The sequence below is a fragment of the Psammomys obesus genome, unplaced genomic scaffold, assembly GCF_907164565.1.
Source record: "Psammomys obesus unplaced genomic scaffold, mPsaObe1.curated_primary_1811, whole genome shotgun sequence".
Taxonomy (NCBI): Eukaryota; Metazoa; Chordata; class Mammalia; order Rodentia; family Muridae; genus Psammomys; species Psammomys obesus.
The window spans coordinates 31,424,905-31,446,885 of NW_026592118.1; the positions used below are offsets into that span (position 1 = coordinate 31,424,905).

The 21,981-nt window shown below is 40.3% G+C and overlaps 1 protein-coding gene across 6 annotated transcripts in view; it reads right to left on the bottom strand.

Moving 5' to 3' along the window:
- Sgce (sarcoglycan epsilon) overlaps positions 1–21,947 on the bottom strand; it is a 70,363-nt gene extending 48,416 nt beyond the window's left edge. For 3 of the 6 annotated variants that reach the window (XM_055612988.1, XM_055612990.1, XM_055612987.1), the window contains exon 1: positions 21,761–21,945. In XM_055612988.1, coding sequence (XP_055468963.1) covers positions 21,761–21,869 — 109 coding nt within the window. In that variant the 5' untranslated portion in view covers positions 21,870–21,945. Of the gene's footprint in view, positions 1–5,614; positions 5,723–21,760 lie in introns of all 6 variants that reach the window. The other 3 variants (XM_055612993.1, XM_055612992.1, XM_055612991.1) reach the window with 2 other exon arrangements.
- Between the last annotated feature and the right edge of the window lie 34 nt (positions 21,948–21,981).

A 21,981-nucleotide genomic window follows, 5' to 3' on the forward strand; every position in this document is an offset into this window, starting at 1 on the left:
GTGTATGTCTGTTTTATAGGTGCTTTATCAACAAATTGATGACTTTAAAAGATCCTCTTTTATGGTCATTTTCTCATTTTTAAGGTTTACGAGGATGGGGTAACCCACAGAATGAGTGTGGAGAAGGCGGCTGTTCCTAAGGTAGCAGCGGCTGACCCTCTTTGCTAACGTCGTAAGATCATCATTTCTCACATCAGTTACCACACACGGCTCTATTATACAGGGGGCCGTATGGACTGTTTGGCTGCCTGTCATTTACAAATCACACGAGTGGGTCCCAGTAGGCTAATACATTTTAAGGTTGTGTGTTTTATAGATTTTGCTTTCTTCCCCCCTGTAGACAAGTTGTCAGCTGTCATTTCTCATTGCTATCAGTACGGTTTCTATAGCAGCTTCTCCAGCCTTTTAAGTTTGCCATTACTAACCCACTGCAGGTTTAAAAACCAGACTAGCAAATGAGATAGCACTGCGTGCTAAATGAAGAGAAGATACGTGCGGTTTCAGTGTCTGCAGTGCTCTGCCGGACAGGAAAAACCAGAAGCCCGCATATGAAGCACTAGCTAGCCCGAGGACCCTTTTGTGGTGTATTTCCTGGTTCTTAGTTGACACAGTATGCCATGAACAGGCTATCCTTGGGAGGATGTCATTTTTTTTTTTTTGAGGCAAAAGCAGTATAAACTCTTTGCTAATACATTCTAATACATTCAGAAACAAATATGTGTACAATTGAAAGTCTTAATTCAATCCAGATGTTAAGTAAACACAAGCCATCAAATCAAAATGAATATAAGGTGTGATGTGAAGAAACTTCAGGTTTGCTATGTGGGGAACGGACAGCACAATTTAAGCAGAGATTTATGGATTAGATATGACTCTTAGCAGGAGTAACCTAACCAACCTAAAAAATACCAAGATACTATAATGAATAGCTTTCATAGGAGAAATTAAAAGTTTATTTTTAAAAGCCTCTCAATTTTGTCAATGCACTATTCATGTTCAGTTTTAAGATACCAGGTTATTCATTCATTGGCTAATACTTTGGAGATAAATCATTTAAATAAGCCAGTATATATATTTCCAGCTATTCACAGTAATATCTTACTAGAAAGTACTATCCGGAAGAAATTAGATAAAAAACAATTATGAAGACAACTTTTCAAGATGTTCAAGCTATAAAGAGAATACCAGCTGCCCACCTATCTTAATACAACTTTAAAAAGCAAAATTTGACCTAAGCAACCAAGTATTGAGCATCCTGAAAAATCCAACATTTTAAATACAAATGGGGGACATGAGACTGCATTTCCCCTTTCTCCCCCATATTACAGCTTTAACGGGCTTAAGCATGTCTCCGAGACCCAGAGCCCCTGTGTGCACAGCACTGCAAGCAGCAGCTATCCAGTGTATCGGAACAGACTGCAAGATGAATCTCTGGCTCTCTGAATCAAGATACCTCATCTCGGGGTTTCCAGAGCTGAATCAACGTATGAATCTCTTCCTAATTCATTTTTTAACAAGTGATTTTACAACATTCAAATTGAAATTTAATTATTAAACCAGATAAATGTTGTAGAAAAATATTTTAAGACATTGTAATCTCCAACCAGGTACACAACCTGTTTTCAGTTTTTTCCCCCCTATCTTTCAGATTTATGCTAGGTTTGATCAATCCAGCCTTCTAAAGGTTGGCTTTCAATTGAAACCGTTTCTCTGTTTCTCCGCTGTCAGCCCTTCACCTTAGGATATCAAAGGCCGGTGGGCCATTCATTTGGAACTAGGCAGCTATTGTTTTTCTAGCACTCACAGATAGCCCATGCCTAAGCTGTGGGATTCATCCTAAAGACAGCATTAGATTTCCTCATTTGATAAGAAATACAGACACTTCTGCTCATGGGAGGCAGAAACCAAGGCCTGGATCTTTTTCTACAAAAAGGCAGAGTAATTTCTTCATGAAAATTTTTCCTTCTAACTTAAGTCACTTATTTTAATTTTTATAAATTAGAATCATCTTGGTTATTATCTAATTAAATATGTTTTTCCCTTTGTATGTTTGTGTGTCTATATGTCTTAAATGTCAATAGAAAAGGGGTGCAAATTATTGACCATAAAACATAGGACTCAGAACGCAAAAAAACTGAAAAGGGTTTTAGAAGTCATGCTGTCTAGGCATGCAAATATCTTTATTAAAAGGCAGATCAAAGCACTAGTTCTGGCTGCGATATGCACTTAGCCTCCTTCTCAAGCCAGGACTGGCACTGCTTTCCTGAAAGACTAAGTCTTCCATTTCACTGTATATATGATACAACTGAACCCGGCAGGACTAAATGAGTGTTTCACGAGCATAGATCCAGGACTAACAGAACAGCCACGGAGCTTATCAATATGACTACACAAAATAACACTTTAACACATTTGGTAGTTAATCATTCTGCTACAATAAGATTGCTGTAAGGAGTTACATAACACCTTAACTTTCTTAATGATTTCTCTGTGATTTATAAAGATCAGAACCTGATCAGATAATCAAAGCTTCTGATTTCAGAGAGTTATTTTTTTTTCAAAGAGTTATTTTAATTACACTAGAAAACATGAGTTTACAAGCACAATCAACGAACTTAGGGAGTAAAAAGCCTCCTTAGGGTTTAGGAGAGGAGGCAGCTCAGGCTCACAGCCGGAACTTAGGAGGAAAGCTTCACATCTCTCCTACATGGTTCTTCAACCACACTTCTCTTTCTAGTCGTGCTGTCCTCTCTTTCTCTCAAGGTTTATTTTTATTTTGTGTGTATATGTGAGTGCCTTAGTGTATGCATAAGCTCTGTAACTCAAAGTACAGCTGGTTGTGAGCCACTGTGGTTCCTGGGAAGGAAACCAAGGTCCTCTGCAAAAGCAACTCTTAACCACTGCAGCACCATCCTTCCATTCCCATTGATTTGATTGTCAATGAAGAAGCCTCCTTTAAGTTGAAGATCAAGCTGTCTAATGTACATCTTATTCCCATGAATATTCAGTTACGGTTTAAACTTTCAGTTGAAAATAGTTAGGGAATCTACCCACAATCATCTCAACTTTTTAATATTAATTTCTTAGAAGAAAAAAAAAGACCCACAATGTCTGTCAATCAGTAAACCTAAGACTAATACATTTTAGAACATAGTTTTTCTAAGGGGGTAGGGGTTGTGTAAAAAAGGAGAGCAAGAAGGAGTTTAGATGAAAATACAATGTGTCGAATAAAAAATGTACTTTCTACAATTAACATGTGATAAAATAAAAAGTAATTTTAAGTATATGAATATATAAATTTTCATGTAAATCACCTAAGGATACACATTACAGTTTTTCTCTCCTTTCACTCTGAGGTAAAAGAAAAAATCCGTAACTACAGTGCTTTTTATGACTTTTATACTCAGTATATCAAAGAATAATGCAAAATACATTGGCATGATGCAATCAAATTCCTCTGAGTTTTATTTAGAGAAGTGCTATTCTACTGTTTTAGCTAAGAATTAAAATATTTTAAAAGCTGCATTGAAAATAACCATTCAATTAATTTTACTATACAAATATTCTTACAGTCTTGTGTTCCCTTGAAATTGCAGTGACTGACTGAGATTCATGGTCAAGAAAATGCAGAGATGCGAAATCTGAGATAGTAGTTAAAACATCCTTGTTACATAAGCTACTAGTATTTGTTAGTTTTAAAGTGATGACCAATTTTCTTCATATGGTTAATGAAATTTAACAAATCTCTCTGAAAGTTATTCCAATCCCTCAGAAGAATTCTAGAACTTGAATGGGAAGAGGAAACCAGGAAGAAGGAAGATTCTAAAGGACTGGGAAACTGATTTTGTAGATAAATTTGAGAGGAATTTTCGTTTCTATTTCAGAAGATAGTATATGTCAAGTTACACACTGAGCATTAGTTTGAGGTCTGACTGGAAGCAAGAGATGGAAAAAAAAAACATGGAGATTTTGGTAGATGCTGTCTGTCTGTCTGAGAATGCACTTGATTAACAACAGCTCCAGCTTAGTGACTCAATTGGATCTAAGGGCTATCTAGGCAACACTCTTTTGGCACACTGAACAGGGAAGAGAGGAATATTCTAAAAAAGACAGCAGTGCTAGGAATCCTAGCTTTAATGAGAGGGGGAATAAAGAAGAAAACGATGATTATAGTTTAGTGCAGAATGCTGGGAAGTCCAGACAAAGAATCTTTGGAGACTCTGTGGATGCCTGAGGAGCCAAAGAGGGCTCCATTCATTTGGCTAGGCCAAGCAGAGGCTACAATGCTGACCAGAGCGACGAAGAACACGCACATCATACCCATACCTAGAAAGAAACAGGAAGAGTGGCTGTGCCAAACAAACTAATCGTAAGGGTTATCAGGGTGAGTCTTTTGAAGGATCTGTGGAAGAATCCACTGGCCATAATTCAAGATGACATCAGGCTAGGAAGCAGGAGTGGCTCTAGAGTAAGCACTCCAGTGTTTTTAAAATAAACTCCTGGCATCTTTTCAGGGGAAGTTACTGTTATAAAACTGTTATCTCCACATAGATATGAGCAATGAAATTTCTTTAAATACACAGATGTCCGTTTCAAAGACAGAAGCGATGCTAGGAAACTTTGCCCTACTGTGACACAGATGTGGAGGATGAAGATTCCAGGCGCTGAATAGTTTGGTACCAGCTAAAAAGAAAAGTTAGTGACCTCAACTTTAAAGATACATGAAGGAAAGAAACTCTTTGGTCTGAAGTTTTTAATCTCACAGAAAGGGTATTTTATGATATGAAATTGTGCTTTTCAAAATATTTTAACACCAGCATTATTATATAAACATTTCAGTGGCCCCAAAGTTATAGAAACCAGGCTACTGTTTGGTTAACCTTCATAACCACATACAGCCAATATTTTGGAAAGGAGAAACATCTTAAAGCTGAATAAACAAAAAATATTAAGTGAAAGTTTACAATGGTAACTAATATTTTGAACAAATCTAATATTAAGTCAGGCTTTTCCCGCTAAATAAATATACTGTTTCAGAGGTCATGTAATGTTGCTAATGGACACATTTATAGAAAGAAAAATATAAAAGGATGAATCCATCATTTAAGGTGAAGCCATCTCTCTAATAGAAAACAAGTACCAAGTAATTATTTAATAGCAAACATCAATTTCATTTACAGTCCAAGCACCCAAAATTAGATGAAATATTTATGGCCATTTTTCTAAGTTTACATAAAGGCTGTTTTAAAATGAGATTGTTAATTGTACTTCTTAGCGTTTTTCAATGTTTTAAATAAATTGTTATAATGAGCACACTTAGACAATTTCTATAAGTGGCACGATAGAGACTAGATAAGGGGCACAGGTTAAAAACTAGAGTGATTTTTAGTTGTTTTTATTTAAAACAAAAAAAAAACAGATTAAGAACACAAGAGGATCAGGAAGGGTTTTTTTTGTTTTTTTTTTTTTTTAGCAGATTAGGAAAACAAATTTTTTATTTTTTCAGATTGACTTATTAAACACTCATTGACACAGGACTAAAACACAGCAGAAGGAACACTGGAAGCAAACACTGACTCCCCAATGGAGATTTACATTTATAGCCTAAACTCACCATCTTTCTTCCCAGCAGCCATTTTTCTGCTGATAATAAAACTGTTGGCTTGTTTGGTCTTCCAGTTAACTGTTCCATTTATGCCATCAGCACAGCTTAATAAAAAAGCTTTTCAGAATAAAACAAATGCACACAAAGAAATGAAATTAATGTCAAATTAAAAATTACTATCACAAATACTGTTAACTTGGCTCAGGCTACATCTGCTCACAACAGCAGCTGAATTCCAACCAGCAAATGTTTATGACATGCCAATATGGGGAATCTATTGGAGGAACAAGTAATCAAGACATAGGTCCTGCCCCACAAGGAGCTTACAGTCTGTAAGGATTGAATGGTAACTTCTATACAGAAACGTTGACTATTATGATATAAATGATGCCCACAGAATGGCCAAAAGCATGAGGACCACACTGGAGGGGAGACAATTATGTCTGGCTAGAATTATGCATATGTCAGCTCAGGGCTGAGTTTGGAAATATTAAAGTGGCAGCGATGAAAAGGATTAGATCAGGCTCAGAGATACACAGGAACACTAGAGGAGAGACAATTATCTCTGGTTAGGAGTTTTGCGTTTCATCAACGGAGGGTTGGGTTTGGAAACTTTAAAGTGGCACCGATGAACAGGTGCAGGGGGGTTCAGAGATACCCGCAGTCTATCGCAATAGCTAGCTCAAAGCTAAGGGAAAGACAGAGAGGCACCAGCTGCAAGACCCAGAGGAGACAATGCTGAAGACTTTTCAAATATCAGGACACAGATAAAGGAGAAACAAAGATGGCTTTGAAGGTTTGATCTAGAATGATATTGGCCAGAAACACATTAGTAAGCCCAGAAGAATGGTTAACTCCAGGAGGAAGGTGAGAATCACGTTTGGGATGGCTAAAATCTAGGGTACCGAATGGATATCCAGGTGAACCCATCTAAGAAGACGGAGTTACAGAGCTGGTTCATAAGCAAACACAAAGAGGCTTTGGGTGCAGATTTGAAGTAATCTCTTAGAGAACTGAAAGCAAAAGCCAAAGACCCAGAGGAACTCTTTAAAGACACCGCGCCCTCAGGGAACATTTTTGAGCCCCTACAACCTAAGGCGACGGGGAGCACAGCATGTCCACCCATTCGTCCTGTTTCTTTTCATCCACACTGCTCATCTGCCCGCTGAGTTTCCAGTTCCCACCCTTGCCTTTCAGATTTCATGGCTTTAGCCTTCATTCTTCTGACAGCACCCGTTCTCTATTCTGCTCTCCCTTCTTTTTCACCATCTCGGAGAAGTGCCCCTTCCGGGGTAAGTACAGCTGCAAAAATCCCCTATGGCTTACCCCATGCTTCTGTCCTTTCTCCTAAGCCTGATATACAGTAAACAAACAAGCAAAAACACACAGGGGCCTGGAGAGGCGGCTTAATGGTTAAGAGCACTTGTTGCTCTTAAAAAGTAGTTTGGTTCCTAGCACCCAACTCTTGTAGATCTGATACCTTCTGGTCTCATAGGAATAGGTGGTGCATATACATAAGCCTAAGAGTTCATGCATTCACTTAAATTTAAAAAACTGAAAAAAAAGGGGGGGAGGAGTAAGGAAGGATTTCAAAAACAGCAGGGATAGCAAAGGTAGAACGTGTCAATATACATACATACCAGCAAAATCAGAGAAAGAGTCTACAAAGAAAAGACAGGGATAGTCACAGGTTGGACAACAGAGTCTGAAATGCCACCTACTCCAGTGAAGGGAGAAGTCAAGGAAGAGGGTGAGAGCCCTACGCACACCTGCTCCAAAATGGCCAGAGGAGGAGAGCTTTATAAAACATGACTCGCTTTCAAAAGTAGGAAATTTACTTGTGACTCCTTGAAAATGAGGTTCCAGTAGGGTGGTGAAGGAAGAAGCCAAACCGCACAATCAAGAAATAGAAGCTGCAAGCACAGCCACTCTTTGAAGATGGGTAGCCGGTGTGAGAAAGCAAGGTAGCACATGATGGAGGGCAGGGTAGAGAGAGAGTGGGTCATGCTTGCAGTGGTCAGCTGCGGGTCTGTCTACACACAAGCTCTAGAAAAGAAGTAAGGAGAGAGAAAGAGCAGAGACAAAGAAAAGGAGGGTACTCAGTGAGACATAAATCCAAGAAAACTAGAGCATGTGGGGCCAGAAATAAATAACACAAATAAAGGAAATGCTTCCAGGATGGAAAAGTAAGGACACTGAGAACAGAAACATTCTGCAGAGTCTAACAAAATTAATCTTAAAAGCCTGGTCACCATGAAGTCAGAGATTATGTATGTATCTCCGTTTCATATTGACTTTTCAGTAAATTATTTAATAAACTAAATGATGAGATTTATCAAGTTCCCCATTTAAAGGGGGAAAAATGCAATTCAAAATCTAGGTTCTAGCTGGCTGTGGTGGTACATGCCTTTGACTCCTGTAGGTGAAGGCGGCCAGATAAGGAGATCAAGGACAGCCTCCCTGTATCAAAACAAACAAATAACAAACAAAGACCAAAATCCACAGAAACCTAGATCATTAAAACAATCAAACAATGTCTTATGTGAAAAAAAGTGGAAGTCCCTTAACACTCTACTTGATTGGCATTCAATTTTAAACTCCATAACCTGAAGTGAATCAGCTTTATCTACTGAATGGCCAATCTTATGAGTGACTTCCCTGATAACTAGTTGACTTGTTCTAGGACTGAAATTACAGATTACTAAAACTAGATGAAACACATGATAGGCATTCCTGAGAACTTTAATTTTAAACAAAATCAAAACCGCTGATAGTGTCTTATGGCCCAGCAGTCCCTGCCAGAGACACCTCATCACTGGATCTACAGACAACATGGCTATTTACACACCTAGGCAGCACCTTCAGAATCAATGTCCCGTGAGCCCCAAAAGGTTTATAGCAAACAGAACACATATCAAACAAACATATCCATGACCGTATACAAGAACTAGGGAGATGCGCTACACAGCTTCATTGTGTGATTCTCATAAACAATTATGAGGTCTGGAAAGAGTCTAATGCAGTACTCCGTCCGATTTGTATGCACCCAAGCAAGAGTGACCCAGGGCTGCAAACCCCTGCCTTCTAACATCCAACTGATCTATTGTAACAGTCAGGACGTTTCTGGAAGCAGATGACAAAACTCTGCTCTACTTCCCAGCAGCTTTTGGATGTTACAGTTTCACATCAGCAGACCCTGAGTGAAGAGTTTTTACTGTATTGTCTCACTCAATCCTTACAAACCCACGTGAATCTATCAGTGTGTTTGAAGATTACGAGGCTTAATCTTAAGGCACAAGGTAGTAAACCCAGCAGGCAGACGCCCTGGAGCTCCTTGCTGCTCTGTTGACTGGGTGGTGAGTCAATGCAGGGTAAGCATGGGTTGAGAGACCAGATAGCTCTAGCTTGACTCCTTTCTCTACTCTTGCGCAGCAGCCCTGAGACCATGCTGTACATGAGAATCCCTGCTCAGAGTTGAAATGCAAAACAACATGCATGTACTTTATGAGCAATTCAAAGGATTTATCTGCATAACTAACTTTAAGTCAGTGAGATTTTCTTCTTGCACTCTTGTTTTCAGAATTTGACTAACCTACCATAAGCTTTGCAGTTACTTTGTGTCCTTGAGTGGTAAACAAATATAACATTTCGACACTTTCCAGGTCTTCTACAGCAATAGCCTAGTTGTCCTTCATAGGATTTTTTTTATTGTGTGTCTGTATACATATATTGTGTGTGTGTTTGATATGTGCAGGGGAATAGGCATGCCATGTTACCCACACAGAGATTACAGAACAGCTTTATACAGTTAGTCCTCTCCTTCCACCTTTATATGGGTTCCAGGGGTATTGCTCAAGTCATTAGACTTCATGGGAAAGCACCTTTTCCGTGGAGCTATTTCATTGATCCATGCAGATCCATTTTCTGAAGTTCATATTAATTCATATAATATCGAATTAACCTCAGAAAACTGAAGCCTGATAAAGCAAAATAAAAGAATAAGTATTATAGCTCTGCTCACCAGGCAATGTTCTTAAAGGTGAGACAGAACGCCAGAGAGAACGTGGTTGCTTAGACATTCAAGCCTCACACATACCTTAAAGAGAAATCTCAATAATAAGGAAGTAATTATTTGTTTTTAATTTTATGCTAACCATCATGGAAGCACTTAACTAACTACTTGTGTAACAAAAAACAAAACAAAACAAAACAAAACACTGTAATCTGTATGGTGACAAATGAGGATTACTCACTGAAAAAAAAAAAAAGGTAATGTTTGGTAGCTTTATTTTTATTAGAAGAAGACCAATACATGTTTTTTTTTTTTTCCTGTGAGAAAAAAAAATTACTTTAAAAAACTATGGCTCAGTTTTAAAAAATATCTTTCCTGTATACAACTTTTCAAGATTAAATCTAATGTGTAAAATAATGTCAAGCTGTATAGACTGGTTATTGGACAAACTCCAAAGGTGACACACCGTCTTCAGAAATCATTAAAGGAAGCGGTTCCTGATCATTTGTCACAATTACACCTTACAAGGCTGCGCTCGAAAGAAAGACTACAAAGGCAAAGAGCGCCGTGAAGTCCGCAGTGCCGAGTCAGAACAGCCAGAGACCGTTCACACAATTTCCTGGGCTAGCACTATGCACAGCCCAGCCAGCTCTTCCCTGCTTCCCCTCCACAACAGTCAGAGCTGAATGAATCTGAAGGTGGCTGGCACGCCCTCGGCTTCCCTAGAAACCATAAAAGACTTCAAGTTTGTCTTAAGACTTCTGGGTTCATTTGGAGGCTTGTAGCAGCATAACAAGTTTTCATCTGAAGAGAGAGTCTTGCTTTTTCCTCAACCTGGGTAATTTGCAGACTAGGGCGGGGGTGGAGGGGTTGCTGTTTAATACAAGCAATTGAAGAGCTATGAATAGTGACTGATTGCTGATGAGCTAATCAGAATGACAAGGGACAGAAATAATAAATAATAATTTGCTCAGACATCACTGTCCAAGTAAACAGCAGGATATGCCAAATGAAATTTAATCTGATTAGCACACCTACCTTACAAGTGATCTATCAAATCTTATCAACCTTCTTCTCTCTGCTGCCTGTTTCGGTCATCTCTTTACACATTATTCTACTGCAAGAGGACTCAAAGACTTGGCAGATGTTGACTGTACAGCTCTGTGGCTCTCATGGCTTACCCCTTCTCCAACTCCCTTCAAGACCCTTTCATTTTCTCTTTTCAAAACTTTAATTTATTAGCATCCTCACCGGCGCGCATGTGCGTGTGTGCTCACTCGCGTACATTTGATGGATGTGGGTAGGGTGCACCTGCCCCAGTGTGTGTTTGGACATCGGCAGAAAATCCTGTGCAGTCAGTTGTCTCTTTTCTCCAGTAAATGGCTCCAGGGGCTGAACTCAGACTTCCGGCTTTCTTGTCTGGCAGCAAGCACATTCACCCACGGAGCCATCTTGTAAGGCCCTCTTCCCCTTCCTTATGCCATTTTCTTTACTCCTTATGAAAGTGCTTCTTAAGCTGTATTTGTTGTTTTTCCCCCCTTTGTAAAAAAGATTAACTTATTTGCACCCATGTTTTTAGTGCAATGCTAGCTAGATACTGACCTAAGGGTGTTTAAACGTATTAACTAACTTAATCCTTACATCAACAATGGGAAATAGGTAGTATTAGTTCCATTTCACAACAGGGACAAAAAGTCTTAGGAAATAACGTCACTTGCCACTGGTCATATGCTTTGTAAGTGGCAGAATTGGATTTTGAACCCACTTTGTGGCTGACTGCAAAATCACTATTATCTGTTCATCACCGCTACCTCAAAATAGTTTTAAAAGGAACGCAATATGTAAAGAGAATGCTCTCATCTCAGATACCTTTACTGTTTCTAGCATATCAACTACAATATTTTTTTTCTTCTGGGGGAAAAAAAATACATTGCTAGATCCCTGCATTAGAAATAGCAACAAGTAGTACTTCAGCTGTGGGGTAGAAATGAAGCCATGTCCTTTTCCATCAAAATAAACACAAAAAACACAAAATACCTCATTGACAGAAGAAAACCAACATGTTGGTGAGACTCTAGGAGAGGAAAAGGCTTTGCTGAGAATGTCTCCTAAGCCTCCAACAGGTGCCAGGAAGGGTGTAATGCTTCATGTGGTAGGACTTTAGAGCAAGAACTTAAAAAAAAAAAAAAAAAAATCCCGGCAGAATAAGAACAGTTTTTCATAGAATTTAATTATGTACAACTGAATACGTTTATTAGAATTATCATTTTTGGGCAAGGCGAATAATGAGACAAGGAAGTGAAATAAAACTGGACTGGAGAAAGGCAGTGCTTAGTATGAGAATCTCTGAGGGAGGCTAGCTGGACTCAAATTCTAGTTGTTTCCACGGATGATTCACTGTTTCTGTGCCTCAGTTTCTTCCTCTGGTAGGGGAGGAACAGCAAGATTCACATCCCAGAGGTACTGCGAGTACTGAATAGGAGGGTACACTTAACACCTATACAATGAAAGTTAGCACAAAATGATAATCCACCAAGTGATAGATCTATCGTTCATTTTAAACTAATCTGAAGAACTATTCGGGCTTCTTTAATTTTTTCTTTTTTTTGACCTTTGTGTAAAAAATATTATCACTACAGCTGGCATTATGCGGTACTCTCTTTTTGTTTTTTCCACACCCATGAGGCATAAATCTAATCGTATTTCTATGGCGGGCTACAGAACATTCGGGAAGCCCCTGGAAAACACACCATAGCCTACTGCCTCCAGGCTTGTCAAACTCCACCCGATTGCCTCCCAGGGCTAAGAAGATATCAGGGCAAGTCCTGCTGCCTGACCCTTAGTCAGGGACTGCTGGCGACTGAAAGTCTCGGTTTGTCTCTTTGAAGAAAGCAGATGTGATGTGAATTCCAGTTAGACTCATCTTCCCTGAGATCTCATGAACTCTTAGGTATTTGTTCTGAGGAAAGAATGCAACCAAAGGGGAAAAACTGCTGTGTGCGCACGATTCAATTTTGCACTAAACATAATTCCAAGACTGGGTGAAAATTAAATTGCCATATTTGAAAGAGTAGGAGAGACAAGAGGTTACTCTTTTCTCCAGCTGAAAATTCTTTGCTCAAATAAGATTTGTTCTTCCTCTTCCACACAGTACTATCTGTTGTGGGGGAAACAGTGGGTGGAAGGGGGATACACTGGGACCTTTAACAAAAGGCATCTACAATCCATGCAGGAGCTGTGTGCATTATCACTGTATAATGTCCTCATCTGAAAGAGGTGGTACTGTTGTTAGATGAAGACAGTTGGTGAAAAGCCGAACACAAAACATCGTGCACTATTCGAAATCCAGAGTACTAGTGCGATCTAGTGGAAAGGGATTAAAGAGCAGAGGGTCCGCAGGAGCCACTGGGGTAGGGGAGGGAAGCAGCAGGAGAGACTTCTATTCAGAAGCAGAAATACAGCAACGCTAACCCCTCTTTCCAATTAGGAAGCGTCTAAAAGAGAAATAGTCTCAGATCACATGTTTGCTTTAAACTCCCATTAATTGTCTATGTTAGAGGAGCCATGCTTTCTAACCGACACGGTCACCAGGAAGCCATAGCTTACACAGGTCTTCCCACACCCCTATTGTCACCCTACCAAGGCCACTCACTGGCTACAACATGTACTCCTAACTGTCTTTGCATCTCTGTTTTAGTCAGATGGACCACATAATTGTTCACAGACATAAGTATACCATGTTCTACCATACAAGTGATTCGCTCTGGTTTTCACAGAACATACTTGCACCTGTTTACATGTTAAAACTGCATCGCTCCCTGTTCTGTGGCTCAGTCATAATTTATTTACTATCACCGTGAACTCAACGAGACCAAATTTAGACGGGAGATCTTGCCTTTCCAATCTGATCCCCTGCCAGCATTACAAAGACCATTCAGCAGATGACAGCAATGTGGCAAACAGCCCCGAATTCAACCCAGTATGTCTAATTTCACTCCTCAAAATGTTCTTCTCTCTTTTCCAGCGTTCCTACGTTAGCCTACAAGGTCAGTGTCTCCAACCTGGATTTAAACAGCCTCCAGTAGCAATCCATGCAGACTCCTCTAACCTTTTCTTCACACAGCAGTTAGAGTACTCTTTGAAATGCAAATCTGGTCTTGTCCTGCCTAACCCCCCTCTGAGACTTCCCATTGGTGTTAGTACAAAGATGAACCCCTTTAAGGTGGTCTACTAGGTCGGGAAAGATTGGCTCCTTGACCCCGCTGGCATTGTCCTTGCCCGTCTCTTTCTTCCCCCAGCACTTTTAATTTAGCGTGCTCTGGCTGCCCCAGGACCTCACCAGAGCCTGGTTCGCAGGCACCTTTCCTGATTCACCGCCCGAATATTTCTGTCCCTTCCCATCTGAGTGCTTCCTTGGAAAAGAAAAAGAAAAGGAAAAAAAAAAACAAAAAAAACTTTTACCCTTTTCGTCTAGTCAAATTCTCCATCAGTGTTTGCAGCACTTAGCTTAGTTCCAAAGAGCACAATTTTAGGTGCAATGATTTGATTTATCTTCACAACGCTTAGTCCTGAAGAGAAAAAAGCTTGATTCATCTTTGTCAATTCACTACTGTAAGAAGTTCTATAGCTGAAATTACATATTACCCAGCATCTGCTATAGTGTCTCAAAAACACCCAATACCCCCCCAAGAAAGTATAAAATAATTCTTCATTCTTAAGATTATCAATGGTGTTTCTAGTTACTTATTATTATTATTATTATTATCAAGAACACAATGCACAACTGTGTCTACATCTCTGACCACTTTCACCAATTTACATGTAGGCTAAACATCCATAAGGCTAGATCAAAAAAATGTAAAATTCACATTCTGATAAGCTATCTAGCAGCCCACTGCAGCACTGGTCATTGATTAGAATCAACTCAGTAACTACTGAAAAGAAAAGATGTCAGAGGCGCTACATTGATTAACCGTTGCATGGGAGAGAAAAGCCGGTATCATTTTACCGCCTAGTGAGAAACACCGATTTGTTAAAGAGGAAAACCAAAAATCCTTAGAGCTCACGTTTCCTTTGCTTTTGCATTCGGAGGTAAAACAGAAGCTCTATTTCTTTGCATACTGGTGGAAAAAAAATAGGGAAGTGAAACATCCCAGTCTAACTGCTCTAGGAAAATTAACTGTGATCTCTTTCAAATTCAGAGTGAACCCCAATCTCCATAATAATCAAAGTGGTGACCAGATGAATGAGTGAAAAGGAAAAGAATGGGAAGGAATTTACACCAAAGCTGCCTATCTCCCAAACAGTTTTGAAACCAGCCCTCTCATTTATCTGAAAAGAAAGTCTGTCCTTCCATATCACAACAGATGCTGGGTGATTCCCGTGATACAGGCTGCCAACAATCCAGTCTAAATATCTGATTAGCCCAAGGTAATTGGGTACAAAGTGAGCCATGTTAAAGATGATTTTTAAATAATAAAATGCATTTAAGCCGCTGGCATAAATGTTGCTTTAAAAGTCCTAGGTGAAGATTTAAAAAGCAAAAACAAATCCCGCCAGAATGACTTAATAACACATTAATGTTTCTGAGAACACAATAGTCACACCAGCAACAAATGTTCATTCAGAAGCAACCTACTCATTTCCTAAGATAACTAAGCTTTAAAGCTTAAACACTGGGGTTACTACTTTGTAGTTCAGGGGCATGGGCAAGTACTGCATTCAAGGAACTGCAAATAGCTGCCTGCGGATCAGGTGAGCTTGGACAAGCCAGAACCTCACTTTTGAGCGTTTCTCTCTCGGAAATATGAGCTCAGCCAAAGAATGCCCGTGGCATCCCCAGCAACTGGGAAGTCAGCCACCGCAAGCGGCTGTGCGTGTACTACAGCCTCACAGAAGTGCACGGCACCGCTACAAAATGAATAAGTGAGAGAGAGAGAGAGAGAGAAGTTAGTTAACAGTAAAAATCTACTCTATGCAATCAAAATGAGAATGACTAGCATTGCTGACTTCTAATCGTTGGAGTGGAGAAGAAAGTTCCAGCTCTGAGGCAGGAGCGAAAGCGGTAGGGGAGAGTTGGTTAGCAAAGACAACAGAATTGCCTCCCTTTTCTTCACATCCCCCACAGAGACCCTTCATAGTTTGCAATGTCCCCACTTATTTGATGCAAAATCTATGAAGTCTGAAATGCGCCCCCCCCCCCTCCAAAAAAAGAGGTTCTGGATGGAAGTCCTGTAACCTCCATGAATTCATTTTGAACAAACATGCCTTCCAAGTTAGATATGGTTATCAAAATAAACAATCAATGGACAGATGCTCGGATACAGAAGAAAAATCTGCCCCAAGACATGTTTGAATGCACTCCCGAGGCAGGCAGAAGGCAAGCTCAACCTAATGAGCAGTTTAAAAAGCATAGGGTGGAAGCCACTTTTGATGGTTGTGGTTTTGTAAAAGCAAACAAACAAACAAACAAACAAACAAACACAACTTCATATAAAGTGATAGATACCACAGGTGGAAAGAAAAGTTACTGAAGGGAGATCTGTCTCACATTCCTCTGAGGAAGAGGGAGGCAAACATCAAGCTATCTTGGACCAGTGGCTAGCATCTTGCCAACCAGGTAACCACTACTCTGCAGGAGACAACTGCTCTGGGCTGAGCAAGGCACACCAGGAGGAGGACAAAGACAAGAAAGTGACCCAGGGAAGAAATGATCCTATGTTTCCTCAGATTTCAAGTTTACAACGCAGAGGAGAGAAATATAAACTTGCAATTTATAGGACCATCCTTTTTAGAAAGTTTACCAAAGGAGAAAAAAGATTTCTGTGATAAGTTTGTATACCAGTTACACTAAAATGCTCCAATGGTCTTCAGACGATCCACTGCAAAAGAGGTGAATGTTTCTGATATTGTAAAAGAATAGTGAAGTTGATTTTCCTGTTGGGCTGCACTATTAGAAAGGTCTTGAGTTGAATCTATCTGCACTTTCACCCACTCAAGGCTGGTTCTGCTCTCTGAAGCAAACAAAAAGGAGTTTATTTCTACTTTTACTCTACTCAAATTAAACATTTCCCAGACCCTCTCAGGATAGCCCCTGTGATAGAGTCGCCAGGTCCTCACCAACCCCACAGACTGTTCTGCAAGTTGTCTAATTTGTCAACATCTCTCTTCAAACTGACAGCCAGAAATGAACACAAATCTGCAGATGCGGTTGATTAGAGCAAAGTCCTATTCGTTTTTATGATGTAAGGACATTACAATTAGTACCACAGTCTAACTTGCATTCTTATTTTTATAAGCCACATCATGTGCTTGCTTCTTACTGATCTTCCTAAAGAACAGGATCCACAGAAAAGTCACCCCCTTCTCTTCTTCTCAGTGAACTATGTGGCACTGATTGCCGGTTTTACGCTTGCAACCAAGCCCCGGACTCAAATGGCATTTAACTCTAAATTCTGTTATCTACTTGTAGCAGCTATCCCTTTTCCAGTCACCCAGGAACTGTAAAATAAGCCTTCTAGATCTTTGTCAGAATCATTTGTGCCAACGTTAACCAAGAGGAGATCCAGGGCAAAGGTTTGTGGCCCTACTGGGTTCCTCCCTTCTTCAGACCAAGTAACCTATACTTAACACACCTGGCCGGCACTGCTCCCGGCCAGGCTCCGGCTGGCTCATTCAACAATCCCACTAATTAGTCTGCAGACCTTCCTCACATCAGCCTACAGCCTGCAAACTGCTTCCCTGAAAGCAAGATTCACTTAGCTTTCAAAATAAAGTGTAAAGGACCCACACGGCTTAAAAGGTACAAGTCTATGAAAATATACATGCACAGAGAGGGGGAAAAAAAAAACAGAAAGGAAAGAACACTGGTGAAAATGTCTGTGGCAGGCTATGAGAGCGTTTGGGGTTTACTGTTATTATTGTTTAATTCATTGCTGTCTCTACTACAGTTACATGATATTTAAAAAAAAAATTAACAATGAAAATCAGGTACAGAGAATTTATCTTGGAGCCGGTCCACGCAAAATGGCTTTAGACCATGGAGAATCTCTTTCCAGCCGGAAAACTCTAAGCAGAAAAAATAGTCTCTGATAGGACTTGTTGATCCCTAGAAACTTCAGCCTTGCGATCTCTCTCCCTTTCTCTTCCTTTTCTTTTTCAACATTGCATTGCTATTTAGACTTAATAATCTGATAATAATGGAAAGGGCAGATTAGAAAACGGAATACTGAGGTTTAGAAAAAGCCTGGACGATGTGCACAAATTTGTATGCATGAGCGTGTGTGTGTCCTGTCCATCCCTCTGTCTGTCTGTCTGCCTCCGTTTGATAGGTTAGTAAAATATGGAGAAAACAGTATAGAGACTAAAACAGAGCAAAATGCAAAGGTTCCCTTCCAACCCAAGAATGGAACAGAGAAATCCAGCCCGGGTCTGGTTAACTAGGGTCCTTTTTCACACTGAGACTAGGAGATAAGAGAAATAAATAGAATGGACTTAGATCTTTAGAATAGGTCTATGAAAAGGTATGCTTGAAGAAAAAAAAATTCAGGTAGGATACGAGTGTGTGGACAACTAGTTAGGAAAAAAGCAAAGAAAAAAAAAAGCAAAGTGTGAACTAATTGTGGAGAAAAACATCATGTGTAAATACTGAACTTATCAGATCCACAAAGAATGTGAATATTTGACTTGAAAATTTTTCAATCAGCCAGAATTTCTTCACTGCATCAGACTTTTCTTTAGGGGTAATTTTCATCAATGGAAAACTAGTGTTAAAAGCTGGACGCGTGCTATCTTTCTTTCTCTCTCAGGTTATCTCTAGCCTGTTTTTACGGCGTGTTCATTGCTGTCTGCAAAGTCTGTGAGACAAGTGAAAATTCCACTTGGCTTAGAAATATAATTTACTCCCCAGGCTAGACGTTATGGTATACATGCAAGGTAAACCAAGAGCTGCTAGATTTATGGTAAACTTAAAAAATAGATAAAATGAGCAATTCAAATTCTAGTTACACTTTGACAAGTGAAAATTGCTTAAAAATAATTTTCTCCTATTATCCTGGAAGCTAAGTCAACTACAGGCAGCAAATCATCAAGTTCCCATCCATATCACATTCTCATTAAAAAGGATAAAATGTCCACATAGGTAGTCTATTATCAGACCTGTAAAAATTCTACCTTTGCTTTGAAATAAAATTCTCCCACTCCTCTAGGACATACCCTAAATATAAGAGATAAATCAACAGCTTCATAGATACATGGCAAATTGCCATAAAATAGACAAAATGTACAAACAGAAGAAATACAATGTGCAGTGTCAACATCCCACTCAGTGCTAAAGCAGTTTCCCTACCCCACTGAAAACTAACCATGGTGGCAAAGAAAGAGGCTGATAGCTCCAGAGCCAACTCTTACAAAAATGGATAACACGTTCAAATACAAAGAACAGCTAGTAACTACTGAAATAAACAGCGCACAGTAACTCTGCATATGCTTCACACTGACCCTTGTGAAAAGCTGGCGCAAAATAATCCAGACGAGGAAGAGCCCCTTAGAAAAATCTAAATTTCGCCTGGATAGTAAATATCAAGAGTGTTTAGGAGTCTTATCTATCAATAGAAAGACATACTGGTTTTTAAACTTGGTTTGGGTAACAACAGCAACAAAAATCTCAAGTATCTATTAATTTTGTCTGTTCACATAAATAATTGTTTTGTCCTTTCAGATAGCAAGGAAGTTTTACCTAAACAGCTGTTATTGCCTTTTTCCCCGAGAAAATTATGATTTGAAGCAAAGTAATTTCTTTAATATGTAGAGCATAAGATAAAACCTCAAGGATCTTGATCAGACGTATAGCTCTGTGTTATAAAACTGAGATTGGGAGCCACGGCTCAGCATGTGGGCTTGAATTACTTAGGTGTTATGGCTGTTCGTATGCATCAGTCAGAAAAACACTGATTTTTTATTATTTATTTGAAAGAAAATTGTAAAATTAATGTTATTTGATGCTCAAAATCTACCACTTGGAAAGAAAACATGGGAAAAGTTAATTTAATTCAATATTCAATTTTGGGAAAAATATATATATGCAACCCCATGAAAAAACATTTTTTGTAGATCCTTCTATAAGCATAGAGGGTAGTCTGAAAAAGCAAACCATAGTTTGCCGGCCCCACGGCAAGCCAAGGATGTCACAGGTGATCTCGTCTCCATTCCCTGTACTAAGGTAGCCTCTGAAATTTGGACAATGAGTAGAATTACTATTATTACAAAAATACCAACAAAGCCTTTTTTAACTTTTTAGGCCAAAAAAAAAAAAAAAAAAAAATCCTGGTTGAAATTTTGAAATGAAAAATCAAATCAGTTCAAACCTTGAAAGATGGGTGTTTTTTGTTTTTTTAACTTGCATTTTCCTTGCTTTTTTTTTTTTTTTATCTGTCTTTGCTATAAATCTCACCTTTTAAAATCCGATGTTATCAGTGAACAGCTAGGTGAATTAACTTTGCAGGAGAAACAACTGCCAAGCAGATGGCAGTCCCGCAGTCACCAGAACAGGGACTGTTAAATAAACATTGTTTTAAGATTCAGGAATTAGTGTGCCTTGCAGAAGGCAATAAACATTTTTAAATCCCAAAAACATGACTATGCTCACCCAAAAGACAAATGTCTTTTGCTCTTGGAAATCTGCCCTTATTTATTTCTGTTTCTGGGGGTCAATACTTAATTTTTAAGAAGTAGATTCCCGATAAATGAATGAGTTTTTGCTTAATGCTAAAAAGCGTAGCGCTCTGTACAGAACAAGGTCCCTTCTACCTTGTCGGGCACAATGGGTCCAAGTCTTGTTTTTCCTTTAAGGAAAAAAAAAGCTGTAGAATGGTTGTGAAATACGCTCAGTTTTAGTCTTGAAAGACAAATACTTTTCATCTGTGGTTCATAGATCCAACTCAGTTGTAGACAATTTGATTTTCCTTTTAACCTTAACTTTTCTGACAAAGATTAGCAACAGATTGTTAATTTTCTCAGCGCCACCGTGAGCAGCTTAGGTAGGAATCCACAAAAAGGTTTTCTTTCGCATCCTTTCCCTTCAGTATTTGAACGTCTTGTCCCTTTGCAAATTTCCCTAACATTAATTTTTTTTTTTATTACCAGTTTAAATGTATCAAATCAAGCAAATGCTTGGAGCTGAGCCTCGGGGACCTGTTTCAAAGGTTTAAGCGTGCCGCTACCGCGCCCCAAAACAATCATCCACCCCCCAAGATTTCGAAAAACATAACGGCGCGGGGAGAAAGCCGAGGTCTCCGGGTAACCCTTGCAATCACCACCCAAGCTCCGTAGCTGAGAGCCTCCAGAGCCCGCCAAATACGTTCGAGGCCCCCACAGCTGTTTTCAATTGTTCTCCGCTCTCCCCTCATAATGAATTTAGTAGGGCAATGGGTGCTGTTTGCAGCATCTCTGGCCGCCAGCCATGGTTGACCCTGACCCGTCTCCCAGCATTTCAGGATCCTGCTTCCTTGTTCGGTAAAACCTAGGAAAAACCAGGTTTGCGCCACCAGGAAACAGGCTTTAAAAAAAGAGGGGGAAATATTCAGCCTTTTAAATGTCATGTTTTGGTGGTCCCTCTGTCCCTCTCGCTCTCTCAATCAGACTCCAGAGAAAGGGAAGAGATGTACATCTTTTGTGTGCGAGAGAAAGCAGCTGGCCAGCCATGTCCTTTGGCTAGCATCTAGGCCAGGGAGTCTCAATTGTGGGGTGAAGCCCCCCCACCCCACCCCGAGGGGCCTTGACCCCCCAGGTCTCTGTTTCAGGGTTCAGAAGATGTCCACCACCACTCTGGGGGAGAGGGGGGCACGCTCCTTAGTGGAAACTGGAGATAAATTCCTGCCCTGATGGACAGGGAGGGGCCGTGGGGGTGCAGAAAGAAAGAAAGAAAGAGAAGGCCAGGGGTCAAGGCTGGGGGGGGGGACCCACTGGGCCCAGAAAGTGGGCCTCAGGGCGTCCTGAAGGAGGGGTGCAGTGGGGGGTCGTTGGGCAGAGAGCCGGGCTAGCACCCTTTGGGCGCGCCCTGGCACCCAGGAACCCGAGTGGGGGAGGGGGAGGCGGCGGGCTGCGGGGGCCCCCGAACCTCCACGACGCGCGCGCGGGCCACTAACCTGTCAGTAAGATGGTGCCAGCGGTCGCGGGGCTCATCCTGAGTGTCCCCCGACCCTTTCCCGTCCACGCACAGGGGTCTCCCAGCTCCCACCACCAGGATAATAGCATTCTTGGCCTGGCTAGGCCGTCAGCCCTCGGTCCTCCCCTCCCCTCCCTTTCTTCTTTTCCTCCCGGCTTCAGCCTCGGTCTCCGGCGCCCCCCCTTCCTGAGCGCATGGCGC